At 30.8% G+C, this 20,525-nt stretch overlaps 1 protein-coding gene across 2 annotated transcripts in view; it reads right to left on the bottom strand.

Moving 5' to 3' along the window:
• The window catches only part of LOC129968482 (NAD(+) hydrolase sarm1-like), a 153,432-nt gene that overhangs the window by 83,618 nt on the left and 49,289 nt on the right, over window positions 1-20,525 (bottom strand). Inside the window, exon 1 of one of the 2 annotated variants that reach the window (XM_056082404.1) lies at window positions 1,999-2,222. The exons of the other annotated variant lie outside the window; for it this stretch is intronic. Within the exon in view, the coding sequence (XP_055938379.1) occupies window positions 1,999-2,055 (57 nt within the window). The 5' untranslated portion in view covers window positions 2,056-2,222. Of the gene's footprint in view, window positions 1-1,998; window positions 2,223-20,525 lie in introns of those variants that run through there. 2 annotated transcript variants of the gene reach the window in all.

The raw sequence follows: 20,525 nt of genomic DNA, 5'->3' as shown, positions 1-20,525 counted from the left end.
TTTGTCAATTACAATAATTCCTCTATGCTTCAGTTTTAAGAAAGTAAAAAAAAAATATTATATTTGTGCATAAGATTTCTGTAAATATTTTGATATAAACAAAGAAAATGATTAATCAGTTCTTGAGTCAATAAAAAGACACCCAAAAATTATTGAATTATATGCCTCCATTTCGAAAAGAAAGGGCATTTGTACATCATGTTGGCGCTAAAGTAAAACATTCTACAACATACAAACATTTATTTTCCAAGAAAACTAGATGCGTGGCAATAATTACTATCCAAAAATTTTCGTCCAGTGGCAATGATCTTTACAAGAGATTTCCCGTAAAGATGCGTGATACTGAGCCAAGATTTCAGTTTTTCAAGCTTATTCTCGTTTTTTATCATTTAAAATGCGTGAGAAGAGTGCCTTGTCTCTCAGCACCAGAGAGAGTTTACTGAACTATTGCGCAAAATTTAAAGCTGTCTCCAGACAAAAGAACATAACGTTGCCTATTGTTATGCAGCCAGATTTATTCGGTGCTTTGTCTGATTAAACACACGTGAATCGATTCTCCCCCTAGACACAACATGTGCTTTCCATGACAGATTTTACAATTTATTCGTGAAATATAAAAGGTCTAAACGTCAGCGTAAGTACATAAATTTTAATTTATAATTTCAAAGACATTGCATTTACTACATCGTTGCTGTCCAGAGTCGAAATTTGTAATTTACAGCTTTTAAAACTATCTGTTTATTTGTGATTTAGTGATATTTAACAAGTCTAAATGATAGAAAATGTGACAGAAAGATTGAGCAAGATAATCTGGCGTAATTCAACATATAAACAACATAAAAGATGGCAAATTTTGTAAGTATATGGTTTTAGTGTTAAATTTGTAAGGCTTATCAGAATATAAAACTGATTCCTTTATAATGAAGTACCAGCAAATGTTACATATTTTATTCAATATTTCCTTCAGCTAATTTGCTATTTAATATTTTAAAATCTCCAAATTTTAATGGTTATTATTTAAGAAATGGTCTTACATCCACAGATATTTTTTTTTAATTTTAAATTCGGGTTTGTTTCTATTTTTAAGGTAAAAAAAATAGTGTTGAATTTACTGTTATTTTTTTATACAGCAAATGTGACAAATGTTAGACATAAATGATTTTGATAAAATACAAGTACTATTAAGAAGTTGCTACCTTCACACAAAATGTTAATGAAAATCAATAACAGCATTCTTCAGTTTATGCCAAATATGATTAAGCCACAAAATAAGTTGGAAGCAAAACATAAGAGTAAAGAAAACTCAAATAATATCAAAATTACTTGTTTTAATTATACTTTTTTTATAGAAATTATGAATAAATGACCTAAACCAAAATCGTAATTATCAGTTTAAAAGAGGCAATATAACTGTTCTTTTATTTAATTTTACGAGTTTAAAACTACTTTTAATTCAATATTCATGTAACAATAAAATTCGATATATTATATATTACACACAATGCTTCGTTACGAAACAAATGACATTCGTTATCTATTCAATTCTTGATGTTAGCAACCAAGCAACTGATGTTGCTTATAGGAAATCAACTTTTTTCTTCACACATAACAAATGCGATCAAACCAAATAAGGTGAAATATAACAATATATTTTTATTTATATTATCTGATTAATTTAAATAACAAATTTAAGAACTAAAAAATATGTATGGATTTTTCTATAAACATGGCACAATAAAAACAATGAAAATTAATATTCCTATTTTGCAATTCATAAATAAAATCTAAGTGTTTACTACTCTAAAGCAATTTTGTTTTCAGCAGTGGGTCAAAACACATTAACCAAAGAAATAGTTTTAGTTAAAATAATAAATTTACCTTCTTTGTATGTTAAAAAATAAATTATAAATACAAGATTCACCAACTTCAAGAACGAATATTAATTTTCTAAAGCGCGTTTACTAACATCTATATTGTTGTTTAAACACACACCCTTACCTTCACGCTAACGGGCCTCAGGTAAATGATCGCTTCATTTTTGTGTCTGGCTGCCATCTTGTTGAAAGTGTACTCCGGAAACAAAAACGCCACCCACTGTCCCCTTCTACATCATTGACGCGTAACCCGTAACCGCAACTGCAAAAAATCGATGGCACACGTAATCCAAAGGGTCATGCACGATTTCTAATCCTTTGAGGGTACGATTTTCCGTATGACCTGTATGAGAGGAAGGGGAACTTTCTAGATGATCATCGGAATGAATCTTTTTGCAGGTTGAGAGAGATAGTGCTGGCACGAGAACAGTAGACGGCTTTCTGACGTCATTCGAGGGGGGAACATCGGAAGTTATTTTTAAAAGTTCCATCTGCGAGCGGTGACTCAGTTTATTTTCGATAGCAAATACTCACTTCACACACAAACTGATTGTTTTAGGGCAGCCTCCAGCAATGTGTGGGGCAGGAAGCGATAGGCAGAGAATAGTCTGAATGCGCTCACTACTCAGCGTGAAAGGAAAATTGGCAATCACAGCTTGGACATGCTTTTGTATTCTTTTACTTGCAGTTCAATTATCGTTAATTTTCGCAGGATATATATTTACAGTATTATAAATAAGTGAAATAAGAATATTTACCCACTGACATATATATGTAGCATATGTGATGGAAAAAGGTATCAATCACATCTTGGATGGAAAACAATAATTTTTTTCAACGTGGGTTTCAAGGTATTTACAATCATGAGACATTTTTCAGCATGCGTTTAGACACTATTCAATAGATTATACAGAACATGCATTATTAATTTAAGTGCAACTACTGCTTACAAACTAACTCTTTGAGGTAGAATCAAAATATCTCAAAAAGGAATCTGGGTCTTAACATAGAACAAGTTCATAGCAGTGGAATTGTCACTGAGAAAGGGTAAAGAGAACAAATGGATTAAACCGGATTAAGACTCACATCCGAATATGTGAAAACGAGAAAGCAGATGAATATGAATAAAAGGCTACCCAGAAAGACCAAATAGATATTGTAGTTCCAACATCATTACAAATGTTAAAGAAGGAAATTCGAAAAGAGATGACTCTGCAGTCGCAGGATAGATGGATCATGTCGAGCAAAGGACGCATAACATATGAATCCATGCAGGAACCAAAAATTATAAAAAGAATGGCAGTGCAAATTATATCGGAACATGGAAGATTTCCTGCTTTCTTTCTACAGATTCGGAAGGATGCAAGACAACGCGCGTATATGTGGGGAAATAAGCTCAGTCTAGCACTACATAAAGAATGAGTCGAAAGAAAGAACTCAAAGAAATTAGAGGAAGACTCATTATGAATAGTGATTTAAAGCAATTTTACAATACACTGGAGATTTAAAAACATTAAAAGAAATGATGGAAATGATATCTAGCCTTTTGCCAACAGTTTAAAGATTCTTTGAACTTCTGCTGACCGTCGTTTTTCTTATGCAAAAATTTGGATAGTTAATGAGCATAACAGCCAGTCACTATAATTCCTGTTTGTACGGCTTAGCTCTATGGTAATGAGGTGACCGACTGGCTGTAAATTTAAAAAAGAATTATCACTATATATTTAACGGCGTATTAAATCTGTTAAAAAAACAGTTCTAAACATCAAGTTCTACTTTCATGTAAGCTTTTTAGTCAGCATTGTTAGCAATTCCAAAAATGTTATTCAGATGAGACCAAAGACATTTTACGTTTGTTTGATCATTTTGTTATTCAACCTCATGTCAGGAAGTCTTGTTTTGCGACATCCAGTACTCACTGACTTTAAAGGATGGAAGAGTCGGGCGTCTCTTACATATCAGAGACGCCCGACTAATATTAGTTGCTCTATTCATCATATGTATATGAATCAGCTGGTGTTGATGATTTTTAGAGGAAGGAACAGTCGATTAAAAAAGCATTTAAAATCTTTTATTGTAATTATAACAATATTTTTTAACGATCGAAGGTTTAGATGTCTATTTTCAGAGGAAATTTTAGAAGATTCTGTCCATAAAATGTTGGTTATATTTATTGGGCGAGAAGCTAGGCATTTCATTAGTGAATATCAAATCGTAGAACGTGGACGTCAAATTAGTGATGGGACTTTTCATAACTTTGAAACAGAGAATACTCTTATTCTAAATTGCAATAGATAATAAATTACTTATTCAGCATTTTGAAGACATCCATAAATTTCATCGGAGCTGATAAAATAAGATATATATAAATATATTGTTACGAAAGTTTTATCTAAAAATCAGGCCTCGGTGTGAAACAGTCCAAAGAGGCTCAATAGCAAATAATGAAGCTTTAATCTACACGAAAACGTGAGCACACAGACTGTAAAATATAGCCGAAACATACAAGAATAGTACTTGCAACAAATAGCAACACACAAGCAACATATCAGTAATAAATAATCATAACAACACAAAACGGACAGAGAGAAGTCGCAAAAGGGAGACTTCACACGACAACTCACACCTCTCAAATCGTCTGCTTCGCTCAACTGACTAGTCGTTTGAACAAAACAGAATTCCTGAATCAATACTGACTGATTCCTAAAATTTGTCCCACGATATTTTATATTTTCCGTGACAGAGTACAGAAATTTCTTGAAGGATCATCAATTATAACTCGCGTCCTAATAGAATTATCGTCAAGAATCTTGCTGATTCTGATATTTTCAATTTTGTCGCCAATGATCGCCAAGTTCCTTTGCAAGGTGACTCATTGACTTGGTATATAGGTTCAGCATATTTCAGAGCTATCTGTAAAATCATTTTTCTTATCAGAAGACTTACGGCATGGGCAAGCAACATAACAAAATTTTATTTAAATAAAGGAAACAGGGAAAGTTGATTTGCAAATAATCAGTTTCGTGATCTTCCCCACATTATTTCCTTTTTTTACCCTTCAATTATATTTTAATTTTTTTCAACTCTGATTAAAGGATACGAAATATTTAAGCTGAATATATGTGACAGGCACTGGCATTTTTTTAACTCTCAAATATTCACATGACAAAAGAATCATAATCAGAAATAATTTGTATTGTATTTTTATACGCATCCAAATACTTATTTAAATAAAGTGTAATTTTCTGAAAATAATTTTTAAAACACACCTTTATTAATGGCTTAAGAAGCAGAATTCTCTTTTCTAATTGTTTACTATTTTTAGCATTTCAATTATAATTCATTATTATAAATAATACGTAATATTGAAACCGATTTTTTTTCTCAAATTTATTATCAGTTAGTGACATTCTGTGGAATCAAAATTTAATTAAATTATTGTTAACTTAAAGTAAATTTTCTAAAAAATGTTTTCAATAAGTGTACTATCATTGAAAATATGTGCAAAAATTCAAAACTGAAGCAAATAAAGATAAACGTGAAAACTGTATTTAAATTCAAACTTTACAAAAATGACGCAAGTGACTCCTCCGATTTTGTCTAATTTTCCTCTCTTGCACTAAGTTCGAATATAGATTTTTATTCCTCGTCACTGCTGTCTTACCAAAAACTGGATCATCTCGTAACTGAATTATTAAAAATTGAGTATCACTGTGTGCTAGTTTTAGTTACTCAGCTAAAAAAAAAAAAAAAAAAAAAAAATGTATGCAATATTTATCGGGCAGGTCGCTTCGATTAAATACTACTTCAAAATACAAAGCTATCTTTAGATTCGTCCTACATTAATTAAAATATTAAATAATTAATCAAGTTCACCTAAGTTGTTAATTTTCCAGATAAATGACATGAAGTCAATTTTTGGAAGTAGCCCATAATTAATGAGATTTAATTACCGTTTCCCCACATTTAAACACACCTTCATGAATTTTTGTATGTATAAAGAACGGCCGTAACGCAATTTCGTTAAATAAAAATATATTTCGATGCCTTACGCAAAAATTTGCTACAATTACACGTCTTTTTTTTTTTTTTTTTATCAATTTTAAAATATAACCAAGTCGTACTGAATTGAAAAATAGATGCAGATATTTGATTCGTCACAAGGCCAGTAATAATTTATGTTTCCAAATGATCATATCCCTCCTATTCAGGTAATTAACGAAAAAACTTGGGACACGAAATAACGCTTTCTTTGAAGAGCTGCTAATCATCTCGAGATATTGTTATTAATCAACAGCGAGTCAAAAATAAGGCTAGTAGTGCCAGCCATATTTGATCACAACTGCGAAATACTTTTTTCTTTTTTTCCTCCCTTTGTTATCCTCCTTCCTTTGTATTTTGTAAATCAAAGATAATGCCCTTTCAAAGGAAAATAAAGGGTGTCCCAAAATTATAGCAAGATTTGTATTTGCCACCACTCGTGCAGTTAAGTGTTGGCAACCCTATTAAAAAACCCCATTTGAGCTCATATTTTAGGGTTAACAAAAATGGAGCGTTACTCTGTAGAACAACGTGTTAACGCAAGATTTGAATTAAATAAAAATTACTGTTTTTTTCCTTTAAATTGTTATATTTTTATTGAACCGTAAATTAAACAGTGTAGAGTTATGCATGGAATAACACATAATGCAAATGGCCAACACGGCTTTGCTGGGACATACGTACTCTTTTATCGAAATTTTCCATGACCATTTTGCCCAAATGTGGCTGAATTTCCTCCTTCAATGCACGTTTGCTTATGGGCTTGTTGGCACAGACCTTTGACTTCAATTAAACCCCATAAAAAGAAATCAAACGATGTTAAATCATACAATCTAGGGGGCCAATTCTAAAATCTTCAAACTGCGGCCGCCAAATTTTCGTTATATTTGAAGTATTATTCAACAATGAAAATATGTTGTTCTATCGTGTAAAGGTCCATTTTTACTAACCTAAATTATCAGCTGTCAAATGTTTTTTTTAAAATAGGAATGTCAACACTTTACAGCGCAAAAGGTGGCAAATTGAAATTTTGCGTTAATTTTGGGACACCCTTTATAATCAAAATGCTTCGTAACAAGTAAACTCATTGTTTTTTTTAACTTTGCATTTGATATAGATTAGTCAAATTGGCTGTTCCGTTTCAAATCCTCATTATGGCTAGGCAAACTAGGCAGACTAGGCAACTCCTTAGGGCCTCAAAACAGAGAAAAAGTCGCAAGCTGGCCAATTTAAAAATTTCGTATTTCTAATTGTCAAATAAATAAGTTAGTAAAAAATACAAAATCCGGGAATGATAAAATATTAGGATAATATTATTTAGTATAGTTGGTCAGCTTTCAATGTTTCTTACGTTATTAGGATATTTATAATACCGAACATCTACTTTGCTAATATTGTGTACAAACGTGACTGCCGCGTAGGCAGGAGTCATAATAGATAAATAAAAGCTATTAAAGTTATTAAAATAAAAAATATTTACTGAAATAAATCATTAATATGTTAAAATGTGCTGAAATGTGAAACTTAATTCACATCTTATTTTAAAAAATTTCTTTCGGGAAGCTGGAAGGCAAAGGTAGATTCCTTTACATTTGAATTACTATTTGGTAACAAATTATTAATGTTAGAAACAGTCAAAATGAGGGCCTCAAAATCACTTTTCAGTCCCTAACTTCAAGATATTGCAGTTATTGGAAAACTTTAAATACGGAAGTTGTTCGTTTTAATGAGACGTTCATTTCGCTCATTGGATTTATTTTTATATCATTAATATTAAGAAAGTTATAGCGAAATGAGAATTTAAATCCCCCACCATTTCAACCTCCTTTGAGCTAGATGAGCCATTTACGAACTCGTCCGAGATTTTTATGTTTCTAACAACATATTCCCAGCCAGTTAAAATTTTACACACACACACGCACACGCACACGCACACGCACACGCACACACATACAGCCTTTGTACGAAGAGTGGTTTGGGGTTCTAGGGACCATGGTCGGTGAAGAACTACACAAATTTGCTCGAAGTTTTATCTTAAGAACCATTGCAATAAGTAGTCTTCCTATAGGAATTTACCGAAAAGGGGTCTCATAATATGCAGTACCTAAGACCGTATATTATCTAAATATGCCACTCATTTTTTGGACAGAAATCTTAATTGCAATTCATGATCAATGGACGAAGGCGTCACTTGAACCAGCATTCCATTCCTCCAAATTCTACTCCACATTAGAAAGGAAGGCATTTGATTTAATGTTCCAGAAGCTGTCACATATTGCTCATGTATGTTTGAGGTAAACTGATTTTAAATCTGCAACACCTTAGATTCGTAGACAATATTGTAGCAGAATGCATCTGCGATTCCAGAATTTGATAACACAATTCTGAAAATAGAAAAAATAAACTTTATTTATTAATATAAAACAAAAAAAATTATTTCTTCCTTTTTTTAGGGGGGGGGGATAATCTTACTTTTGCCACAACCACTTAATGGCTTGAAAGAACATTTCATTAAATTCCGACATGTGCATTAAATCAAGAGCAGAAACTGGCATTTCTCTTTCAGGAATCATTTTAAATCATTCAAGTCATTTATGGTGCAATGAATAGATCCAAAGCGATGAAAGTTTCCAAGAAATATAAATGAAATTCAGATAGATATATCACGTGCAGAACGATCATAAAAAGTCTTAAAACTATTTCGAATATGCGAATTATAAAAATAAAAGTGTCTTATTTGCGATATTCAGTATCATTAAAGAAGGCTTTTTTTTTCTCTCGTGTCGTTATTTGACAGGGGCGGAGATAATCTAATGATTCGCTAAATTATACCGGTCATCCAAAAACCATTTGGAATAAGAGGCACGAAATATGAAACAAATTCACTCGAAATATTCAAGTGATTCGAAAAAATGAGTTTTGGCAACTGATCTAGAGACGCTGTAGCTTGATGGTAAAACTTCTGTATAGAAAAGCCACGAGTTTGAGAATTATCATAAGAACAAACTTCAGGCTGGAGGAACAAAGTATAACGTCGTGATGATGCGGAACATTGTGGAGGCCTTGTGTAGGAGCACGTGATTCGACACTCGATTATACACATACACAACCAGGGGAAGTGGTCTACCCAAAAATTTCCAGCGTGCTTTCTAATTGAAGTTATCTCCATCCCCCGGCAAAAGCAGAGAACATCTAGCTTGGCGATGGCGCGCAATAGTTATAAAATATTACCCTTAAGCTTAAACTAAGCAATTTCTATGAATCTGTCGTATGATAATCGGCGAGTTTTTTGACGATTCATCCCCGACATGAGGTTAATAGTAACTGAAAATCGTATTTGTATTTTAAAAGGTTTTTTTTTTTTTCAATTAACTGAGATAAAAATTTAGCATAGAACTACATTTGCAGTCAAAAATCACATATCAAATTTGATATATTTAAGTCATTGCGTTTTTAAGCTACCGCGTTTGCATGCTTGTGAAGGTTTACACGTTCAACACTCAACAACTGAATGTTATTAATTTAAGAACCGTTTACGAAGATTAAAAATATTTTAGAAATAATCTGTTGATTTGCACGTTTAATGTGAAATGGGCCGACTTTTACATTAAACAAACTAGATATCTTTTTTGGCACAAAAATTCTCATTGGCAAGTTATTTTGAAAATTTATAAAAATATATTAATTTAAGAATTTTTTTAAAAAATATAAGATTAAGAAGAAAATTTTAAGATATATATTCATTAACAAAATACTTGCAATTTGAGTAAATTTTAAATCTAGGAAAGTTTTAACTTTTAATTATGTATGAACACAGAAACAAAACGTGACAACTTTAGAACTTTCAAAAAAAATTCATGAAAATGCTTAACATTACAAGAAAAAAAAGAATTTAAGCATTTTTCTTAAATAATAAAATAAAACTATTTGATTTCGAAATCATATAACTTAAACTTATCAATTCAGCCATATTTTTCAAATTTGTAAACTGTAAACAGGAAATGAATGGAAACAAAAACTACCAAATATGCCTTTAACTAAAATGACTGACTTAAAATATTTATTTTTAGAAGGTTAAGATATTTATTTTTTGACTGACGGCAACCGAATTCTCAGAGAAAATACTTCGCAGATTTATTCACTTTTATGCATCCCTATTTAAAGAATATAAATTATTTACCTCCTCACTTTTTAGGTTATTATTCATTCTTCAATTCTATTTTGAAAACGATATTGCTTGTTTCAATATGCAAATAAATATATCTTGCACCATTACCAAAACTTTATCTTCAAAACACCAATTTTCTTTTAAAATACATACTAGAAGTATTATGTTGCATAATAAATAGAATAATAAACAGAGCAATTAAAAGTTTAATAAAAAAAATGTATTAAAAATGTTTATTATCATTTCAGTAATAAGAAAGTGTGAAAAAAAACTATTGATTTGAAAATCAAAATTTCCATATCTTTAAATCAATAATTTAGTTATATAGCTTCGAAAATTAAAAAATAACACAAGCCGCTAAATTTAAATACAAACAATAATATTTTGCTGGGAGTAACTGCGAAAGATAGCGTCTCAGTAGGCCCAGAATGGCGCCTTCATGCTGTTTGTCATTTCATTTTCTTCTGTAGTATGCAAATGATTCGGAAGAACAAGGCCACTCGAATCATTCCTCCAGACAGGTCATTAATCAATGCAATTATTCGTCGCCAGGTGGCTCTTCTCTGAACAGCTGCAGTTGCCAGATTTTGGCAGCGGCTCTGAGGGCCAGAAAAACGGCAAGGAATTTATATCTATTTTTTTCATTCTATTTTGCTTTTTATGTTTTTCTTTCTCACTAAAAGTTGTTAAATAGAATGTAGAATATTGTTTTATTTTCCTTTGTTTCCTTCACGGGTGCTTTATTTTTTTTTCTGAATTTATTTTATGAATTTATCAATAATTGAACTAATAACAAATGGCTTCGTCTTTTCTTTATCTAATAATGCTAACCTTTTTATTCATTTCTATTTAGTTGTCTAACATAAAAACATAATTTAATGATTTAATTAATTTAAATTCTAATAAATTGTGACATATCAATAATTAATACAAAATAGACATCTACCTGCAACATATATTTCATTTTAACCTAACGTTTTTTTTAAATATATTTACTTACTTCAATAAAATTTAATAGTTGATGAATTAATCCCGATTTCAATGCATGATAAAAGCGTTAGAAAAAATAAATGCAACAAATTAATCAAAAAGTTTCATACGAATTCATTTTTGACGAATACTATAATTCGAAAATAAAATATGAAGCATTTCAAAATTACAATAAAATTGTCATAAATGAACTGATCATTATACGACTTACAAATAATAACAATGGTAGCAGTATTTGCTCGTATTTATTTAATATCTATGGCAAACTTCGTCAAGAAATGATTTTTTCGCTTTTGATGAAAAATTATTCAAGATATCTTTCTACAATTATCAAGAAAATACTAATTAGTAAGTATATTTAATTTATGAATCTATCTTTTCACGAGATTGTATCGAGTGCGTGATCATATTTTCGCGGTATTCACATATATTGACAGACAACTAATGGATTTTTTTCTAATAGAATTCAAAATCTACATTTTTGTATCATTCGAATTTCTAAACGCTCAAATTTTCGATGACGCAATTTCTTTCTTCCAGTTTTATATATAATTTTTCCACACTTATTCCAAATCTGTTGTTTCTTATCATAGACAAGCCTGCGGACGAAGTCAGCGATTTTAAGCTAAGAGAGCGTCTCTTGTTTTTCGGTGGCGCCATCTAGGGCCTAGAGTACGTCTTGGCTACTTATGTATCACAACCCTTTTTATGGGGCAGACTTCAATCATGCATTTCATTTGCTCATCCACAGGAAGATGACACAAAACATTCGCTTGCACAACCCCTTTCTACATGGGGATTCTTTCACACACCTCACAGATAGAACACAGGAGAAGAACAACCATGCCGAACCAGGATTCGAACCCAGATCATGGGGAAGACGCGCTACCTCTAAGCCAGCACGCCGGCACTCCACATCTAAACAAATTGATGAGCGTTATTAAAACATATCCTGTCATCATAACTTTTAGTTTCTAAAAATTTTTAAATTGCACTGATTTAAGAAAATACAAAAGTAACTCATTTTCTTGTGTAGAGTCGTACATACTTTCGGAGAACATAAAAATAGATGCATATCGAATCTACCGTGGAAAAAAAAAGACATTGTATTCAGAGCGTAGATGAAAACGAAAGAATGGAGGCTTTGGAATATCATGGATGATGTGTCTTGGGAATGACAAGTTAATAAGAGCGTGGGAGTGAACTAAGGAAGCAGAAAAAAGAAATTTTCCCATGGAACATCTTTAAAAGCTCATACATAATCAGTAAACGTATGACAATAACAGGTACACTTTTTTTTTCCCCATTACAAAAGACGTAAATAGTAAAGTGCGGTTTCCTTACCCTTTCTTAAGCAGTGTTTATATACATTAGGAGGATTTACAAATTAAAATGCAGTGGGTAAGTTTGAGCCAGTGGGACATTGTCTGAATATAAATGAAGTTATTTAAATTTTTTAACTGACAAATTTTACATCTCTCTTGACAAAAACGTAGGTAATAAAGCTCCATTAAGAGATCAAAGCAAATGTTACTTCCTCCTGTCCTTCTCCGGCGTCTTTTGTTCCTAAGTTCCAGAAGGTTAATGACCTTTATTTTATATCTATTTAAGCTGTTTTTAGATAATAAATATTATGACAATATTTAATTGCAAAAGAAAAGAATTAGTTTTGATATCTCGTCTAAAAATTTTATTTATTTAATTATTCGAATCTAAAAGCAATTTTAAACTAGAACATACATACTTTTAATCATAATTTAAATACTCTAATAAAAAGTTTGTTAGGACTGCTGTGAGTAATTTAGACTACACAGATTTGCAAAAGAAATCGAGAACATAAAAGAAAAACTAAAAATAATATTCTGAATTTAAACAATACTTGATTTTCTAACACTTAATTATATTGTTCCCAAAATAACAACACGAAAATTAAAAGAATCGAGGTCTTGGGATTCTCCCAAAATTGTGGGAGTGTTAGGCGTAGACTTGTTCTGTAATTCAGCTCTTCTAGATGCATATTCAAGACAAATAAAGAAGGAAAGAATTGAGAAGTAAAATGTTAAAATATTAAAAGGTAGTATTTGATAATGCTCAAAACTATTATTCTGAATGTTGCATGATCAATATCATCAGGAAAAATTTAAAAAATAAATAAATAAACATGCAGAAGTGCTTTTTTTAGATATGAATGTCATAAATTAAATATAAATTTCAAAAAAGCACACATTTTAAGATCAACTCTGTGATAAAATTAGATAAAACTATTCTTAAGCATTTTGAAAAAAAAAAAAAAAAAACTACTCAGAACTTCTATTATATGTATACATATATACTAGAAAATATTGTAGCTGATAAGACTAATAGTCATCCATTATAATTTCGAGCAATAATAGGACCAATTATTAATAGAACATACAAATTAAAAGATTTGAAAACGAACTTGAAAAAATCTTATGACAGCAATTTAACAGAATGAAATGAGTAATATTATGCTCAAAAATTATTGAACCGAATGAACACGTAAAAACGAATTTCTCTAAGACGGTCGAATTAATATAACGTTATAGAAAAAAGCTTTGAAAGCTTAATTGCTTTTCACAGTTCAATATTCGCCCACTAATTTTTCTATAGTCATTAGCATATAATATTATGGCGAAAGTTTGCGTCCATTTAAATAGTTTTGTGCAGGATCTTTGTGTATTCAAAAGTTATTGAAATTTTTGGATAGAATTTAATTTTAAATACTAGTAATTAATATTCAGTATAATGAAGTTCTACATTTAAGGTATATGACTTCGTTCGGGATGAATGCTTTTGAAAACAATTCATACTTGAATTTTTTTGCATAAAAAGGATTGAAAATTTTCTATAAAAAGGAGTGAAGGCATGCAGCCAAAATGTACTGATTAAATGACAAATTTTTTTAAAAAAATTAGGGAAAGGGCTTTTTTGGCTAAAAAGAGGCATAAAGCGAAAATCTTTTAGTTTAAGAGGTTTATCAAATGATTTGCTTAAATTTTGCATATGGCTTAAGAAATAATTATTATAATAATTATAATGTATTATCTAGTTCTTGTACTAAATATACACTGAATTCTTATCCACTCTTTAAATATTGAGCTTTAACTAATAAATAACATGAAATTTTTCAATTTTTTTTCTCTCACTGTGAAGCATTGAAATTGCTATGGAATATTTTTAAATAAATAGATTACATACTCTCCAGTTCAAGAACTGCAGAACATTTTAAGAAATTATTATATTAAATTTGAACAAAATACATACATTAGATTTTGATGTATGAGATTTTTCGCAAGAAAATTCTACTAAAGATTAGAATTTGAGAAAATAGCTTTTAAAGTTGCAAAATGGCATGAAATATATACATGTAATTATAAAAATCAGTTTAGTTATCAAAAAATGGATTTATCGACAAAATATAAATGTGTGTGTGTGTTGTTTTTTTAAAGAAAACCGCCCAAACATTAAGAATATTAAATAAAAAAATTTCACATTTCCACAAAAAGAAAAAAAAAATCACTTTTTCAACGTCGTATTTTAAAACAAAAGATTTTAATTTCATAGAGGTCCCATTCATTATATTATCCAGGAATGATAAAGGCCATTTGTCATTTTCTGCGCATAGTCCAATTAAGTTGTCCTTGACTTTTGCAATAATATTTCAGAATTCATGATTACATTATTCTTTATATTATAATTTCATATTATTTTTAAAACTGTGTGAAAATTTTTTGAGTGCCTTATATTTATTAAGTCTTAATCGCACGACCCTCACAAAAGAATGCGAAATTAAAAACATCTGTACTCTCAACAAGCGTATGTGCTATTACGTCCGATGTGACCTTCAAAATTATCTCTAAATAAAGCTTTTCTTATTGTTGTTGTTTTCACCAAATTTACAAAGCAGAAAGAAAGAGAAAAACCTCTAATTGCCCCGCACGCCCAGTTAATATGTAAATGATAGTGGGTGACGTCATAACGAGATGATAATTGTTTCCTTAATCGACCGACCGAGCCCTTCCTTCTCTAATGGGCAGTAAATAACAGTAATATGCCTCGACGTTTGAACTGCAGCCAGATATGCTACGAATCCACATTGTCTTTCGGATGGGGAAGAAAAAGGATGGGAAACGGAAAACAAAGGCGGCCGGCAGGTTTAGAGGTTAGAGAAATATAAAAAGCAACGAAAATTCGAATGTCCTTTCAGCAGCATCCCTCTCCATGAAACGACCCTGAACATGCGTAGCCGCCAAACGAATTCGAAAGCACAGGAAACATTTCGTGCCGTTGTTTTCATTTAAATTCATAATGAGTTCGTGGGTGAACATGGTGTAAGAAACCTTTTTTTACATCAGTATATTTTCTAATGTAAATACCTAAGATAATTTTCAATATCTAATTTTTATACATTATATGAGAATGCATTGAAACATTTGTCCTAATATCTGGTAAACGGTTCTTTAAAAAAATTTTTTAAGTAAAGCATATGACTGCTATTATCCGAATTAAGCAGAAACTAAGTAATACCAATATATGGAAAATCGGATAATTGCATAAAACTCAGAAATAAAATCAAAAAGACATCAGACATAAAAAAAAGCATGACTTATTAATTTTTATAAGCATACAGCATTTTTATCCAGAAAATTGTAAATACAATATGATTTCTAGAAAGAAAAGGAGAAAGAAAAAAAAACCCAAGGTTTTAACATTTTTCAGCCCTATTTCTCTTTTCAGAAATCGGTTCAGGTGGAAATCTATATAATTGGGCTGCGGAATGTTAAGAGTTCTATTGCAGAGTGACTTTCTAAAACAATTTTGGATGTTTCACGTAGCTCAAGAATGAGCTGACTCATTCTGTTTTCTCGAAGGTTCACTTCAGGATCATCATATGAATTTAATATGCACAATTAGGAAATTGAACTATAAATATTACCAAGATTTCATTCGATTAATAGGAAGCCACGTAAGAAGTTCCTGTTTTGAGCTATATGAAGAAGGCCTGTTTAAGGTTAGAAGATGAAATTTCGAAGTGTTTTCAGATAAAGAGGCCCGTTCCAATGGCTCGTGCGCACCTTGAGTCTGGCGGATTTTGCGCTCTTTCCTCTCCCTTGTGGTTTCCTGGGGGGCCCTTTGATGTCTGTCATTTTATGTACAGTTTGTCGGAAGTTCTCGATTGACGTCCACAGGTGATATTGGTCCTAGAATCGATTTAGTACTATATCTGTTAAGGAAACGGGCTGTCGGAACGGTGTTTAATGAGGTTGACGCCTAAGAATCCATTTCATTCTGAGAATATCTGATAATTCTAATCTGATAACAGATGGAGCTGATTATCTCGAAGCTAAAATCTGATCGTCAGGCAGATCGCGATGCCACTGCAGTCCAATCGCGATGCCAATAATTGACGCAGAAGCAGTGCCATATTTCTGTCAAGGTAGACCCAGCAATTGCCTAACGCCATTAGGTTGAAAATGGCCGCAAGCAAACTGATTAAGAAATTTATTTTCGAAGCTATCAAACATATAAGTTCGTAAAATTGAAAAATCTGTGAATTATAAAATATTAGGATAATAATAATACTTTATCAAGTATGATTGGCCAGGTCCCTTTTTGCCTCATTACGTTCTCTTAGTTATTAGAACATTTATAAACACTGAAGTTCTATTTCAATATTATCGTGTATTCACATGGACGTGAAATTAATCTGATCATAACAGATAAATCAAAGCAAATACATTTTCATAAAGTTAGCATAATAAAATGGAATTAACTTATTGTAGACGCATTAACATCCTAAAAAGTGGAAATGTAAAACCAACCAATTTGTTAAAAGACGGACCTTTTATTACTCACTGCTTTGGGCTATAAAATACTAAATCTGCCACTGTGCAGATAAAAATTATCTTGGTGCCATGATTCACATGAGTAAGCAAATAATACAAAAATTCCTTAAAGATCTAGTGCTTTCCGATTTGTATTTGGAACATTTTTAAACATCTGAAAATCCTATAAAACTTGGAGATTAATAAGAATCATCTGCCAATGATCCACACAACTAGCGGAAGTGGTCTCTTCAAAACTTTCTCGGATACTCTTTAATAAACTTGTCATGCCAGAGAACGCCTTGCATAGAATTGGCACACAATAGTTACGAAATATTAACCTTCGGCTTGAATTTAGCATTTTTATTGAATCTATCGTCTTTGGGTACTATTAACCGCAGTTAATAGTACCCAAAAATCGAATTTGTGTTTTAGACATGTTTTGCTCAACCGATTGAAACAAAAGTTTTAAACAAAACTGCACTTTCAGTCACAAAACCCCATACAAAATTTGATATAATTAAATCAATGTGTTTTTGAATTATCGTGTTTACATATTTCTGAAAGTACAGACGGACAGGCAGTCAACCCGTATAAGAATTTGGTTCGAAATTTGAAAGTTGTCTACATTATAAATGTTACATCAGAGAATCGAATTTTATCTATCTAACTCTTTTCGTTTTATAATTATTGTGTTAACTTATATTCAAACAGCCGGGCAGACAGACTTCCTCTGAATAGATTTTACTCAAAACTTGAAAGAAATCTACACATTTGGTGTAAAGAGCATATACCAAATTTCGACCGTTCAAAGCGTTTTTGAGTTAACTTTGTCAAAGATAGACAGACGGACGGATATTTTCTAAAAGTGTGTTTTTCGAACTCAGGAACGTCTAAAATGTGGAGATTCGTCAAAATCTCGAGTAAGAATTTTTTTTTTACGATTATCATACTTTCTGTGTATTACGTATACGAGGAAATAAAAAGGAAGCTACAGATGGTTTAAAGTGAAACAATAAAATTCGGAGAAAATCATTAAGCTAGATAACATTCCTTTGAAATAAAAATTGAAGAAAGATAGAAAGGAAAGGCTTAACTTAGTATAGACTAACAATTCAAGCAAGACTCTCCAGACTAATAATTTAAAAGATAGTGACGAAAGTCTTACGGTGGAAAAATACCCAGACCTTTGATTTTAATCAACGAAACGCATGAGAGATGATACCTGTAAAAATAACATACATGGTTCGACATAGAAAAACATTTTTACCATCCTCCTAAAGCCAATGTAGCTACTTTGTAAGAAATTCCACAGAAAGATAACAAACTTAAGTTCAGATTTTTGTTTTTCTTTGTCTGTCACGTTTTAAGTCAATAGCTGAAACTATTTCCAGCGTAATAACACGATACTTTGTTCCTTCTTTTCTTCGCCAAGCACACAAAAGGGGAGGCAATATGCGTTACTAGAATTCCAGACCGTGATTTTTGCGAACTTCTTATTGGGCGGGAGGAGCCGAAAAAACCTGTTATTAGTATAGACGTTGTTTTTTGGAATATGAAATTACTTTTTTTTCTTGTCTTCTCTCTCTCTCGCTGCTTGAAGTCATTTTCTTGATGTAGTGAATCGGGCCACCCGTCATGACACTTGTCGGAGCGCAATTCGACACGTCTTCCTTTCTCCATAAATCAAAAGTTATATCAAGTCGGTGTTTTATTAGTACAAAGAAATAATTATGCTTTTGTAGTAACCGTATCGTTACGACTTGCAGTTTATTTTCCAGTGAGCAGTCTGCCGAAAGATTTTCTTTATTAGGCTAGTGCACAGTAAAAGTTGTAACAAAGATCTTTTCATTAAAGATTTTGCAAATTTTGAGTGATTTCTTTGAGGATTTCTAGGACGACATATAATATTCCTTTAATTTTGTCATTTGAGGTTTGAGAAAAAAAAATGCATATAGTTAAATAATTGTTTCTCGATTCGTTGTGAAGAAAATAATATTCTGAAGAAAAAAAATTGACCCACATAATCATTTTTGAAGCAAGCGCACATTGTCATAATTATGAAAACTGAGTTCCTTAAGAAATATCACTCCTGCTGCTTTTTAAAAAGTCTTCATGGAGTCGTCATTGAATTGCTAATTTAAATTAATTGTTAATTTATTTGAATAATTACATAGTTCACTGGCGACTTGACATGCACGAAACTTAATCGAAATTTAAAAATGCATCTATTTTTGGAAGAATTTTGAACCAGGAGTCTGGAAAGGATTGTCTTTCTGTACTTAATAAGTCATCCAAAAACTGAATTACGAAAATTAAATTTAATGCGGTTAATTTCTTATGCAATTTTATCAGTTTGACGGATTGTTGCACAAAATATCAGAATTTAAAAATTTTTCTTGGAATCTATTTTTGAAATTTTTACTTTTAAATGCGATTATTGTTTTTGAAAAAATAGTTCATTAATAATAGAAATTTAATTAAGTTAAAATCAACAATATGTAGTTATGACATCGCTATAGCTATAGCTATCAATGTAGTATATTAAATAATATAAAAAATCTAAAAGTTTTATACTTTTATAACAATCGATATATAAAATTTTAAAATATGGGGCCTGTCAAACAGTTTTGAAAGTAAAACTTTTTCCTTTCTTAGCACATTCATTTATAAATCTCAAATTTAACCCCAAAATAGAAATTGGAATTACCTAAAAATAAATTACATAAAAGCAAAACGGCGAACCGAACTCAAATAAAATAAGTAAAGTAAATCAGGAGGAAAACATCAAAACACTGAACTTTAAAAGTAAATAAAAATAAATAATAAGTAAATAAATAAGAAAACAAACTTTTTTTCGTTTCGAGCAAAAGATTATATTCATAGTATTTTACAACTTGTTTTGAACATATATCTCTCAACAGTTGAAGACAAGCATCATAAATATTTATATTTTGTTGTTATTGGAATCCTAAAATATTCTTTGTTGACATTGTAAAAGGATTTATAACCAGATTCGCATCTATAAACCAGTCTCATCTACGCAAATATATGGAAATCTTACACTTAAATTTAAAAATTTTATAATTAGTTATAGTAGTTTGTATAACTGGAAACGATTTAACACAAAATGAATCGAGTCAATTTTTAGTACATTTTATTTATTTTCTAAATCAATTGGAAACCTGATTTCAATATTATTGTGATGGTTTAATGAAATTCAAGCTGTAACGAGTGTAAATTTAGAAAAATTCTATTAATAATAAATATTAATAAATATATGTTACAACGGGATCCCCCCCCCTCTAACACATGTTCCTCTAGATCACGACTGTTGCGTTTATTATTAAGTATCAGGAAGTAGGAACAAGTACACGAACAATCTTAACCGATACAATATCGAAGCTAAGCAAATAATTTCTGAAAATGTTGCTACTAAAAAATATAAATAAAGTAGCAAGCATCATGTTAAAAAATATATATATATTTATTCATTCTGATCTAGTGATACACGTCAACTGCATAGTTCAACAAATAGTTAGCTGTTAAATGACATACGTATGTTATCATTTTGTAACTGCGATTTCATTTAAGTAGCTAATTTGA

This window comes from Argiope bruennichi, chromosome 5, assembly GCF_947563725.1.
Source record: "Argiope bruennichi chromosome 5, qqArgBrue1.1, whole genome shotgun sequence".
NCBI lineage: Eukaryota > Metazoa > Arthropoda > Arachnida > Araneae > Araneidae > Argiope > Argiope bruennichi.
The sequence above is the reverse complement of the archived record's forward strand: the minus strand, read 5'-3'. Positions and strand labels throughout refer to the sequence as shown.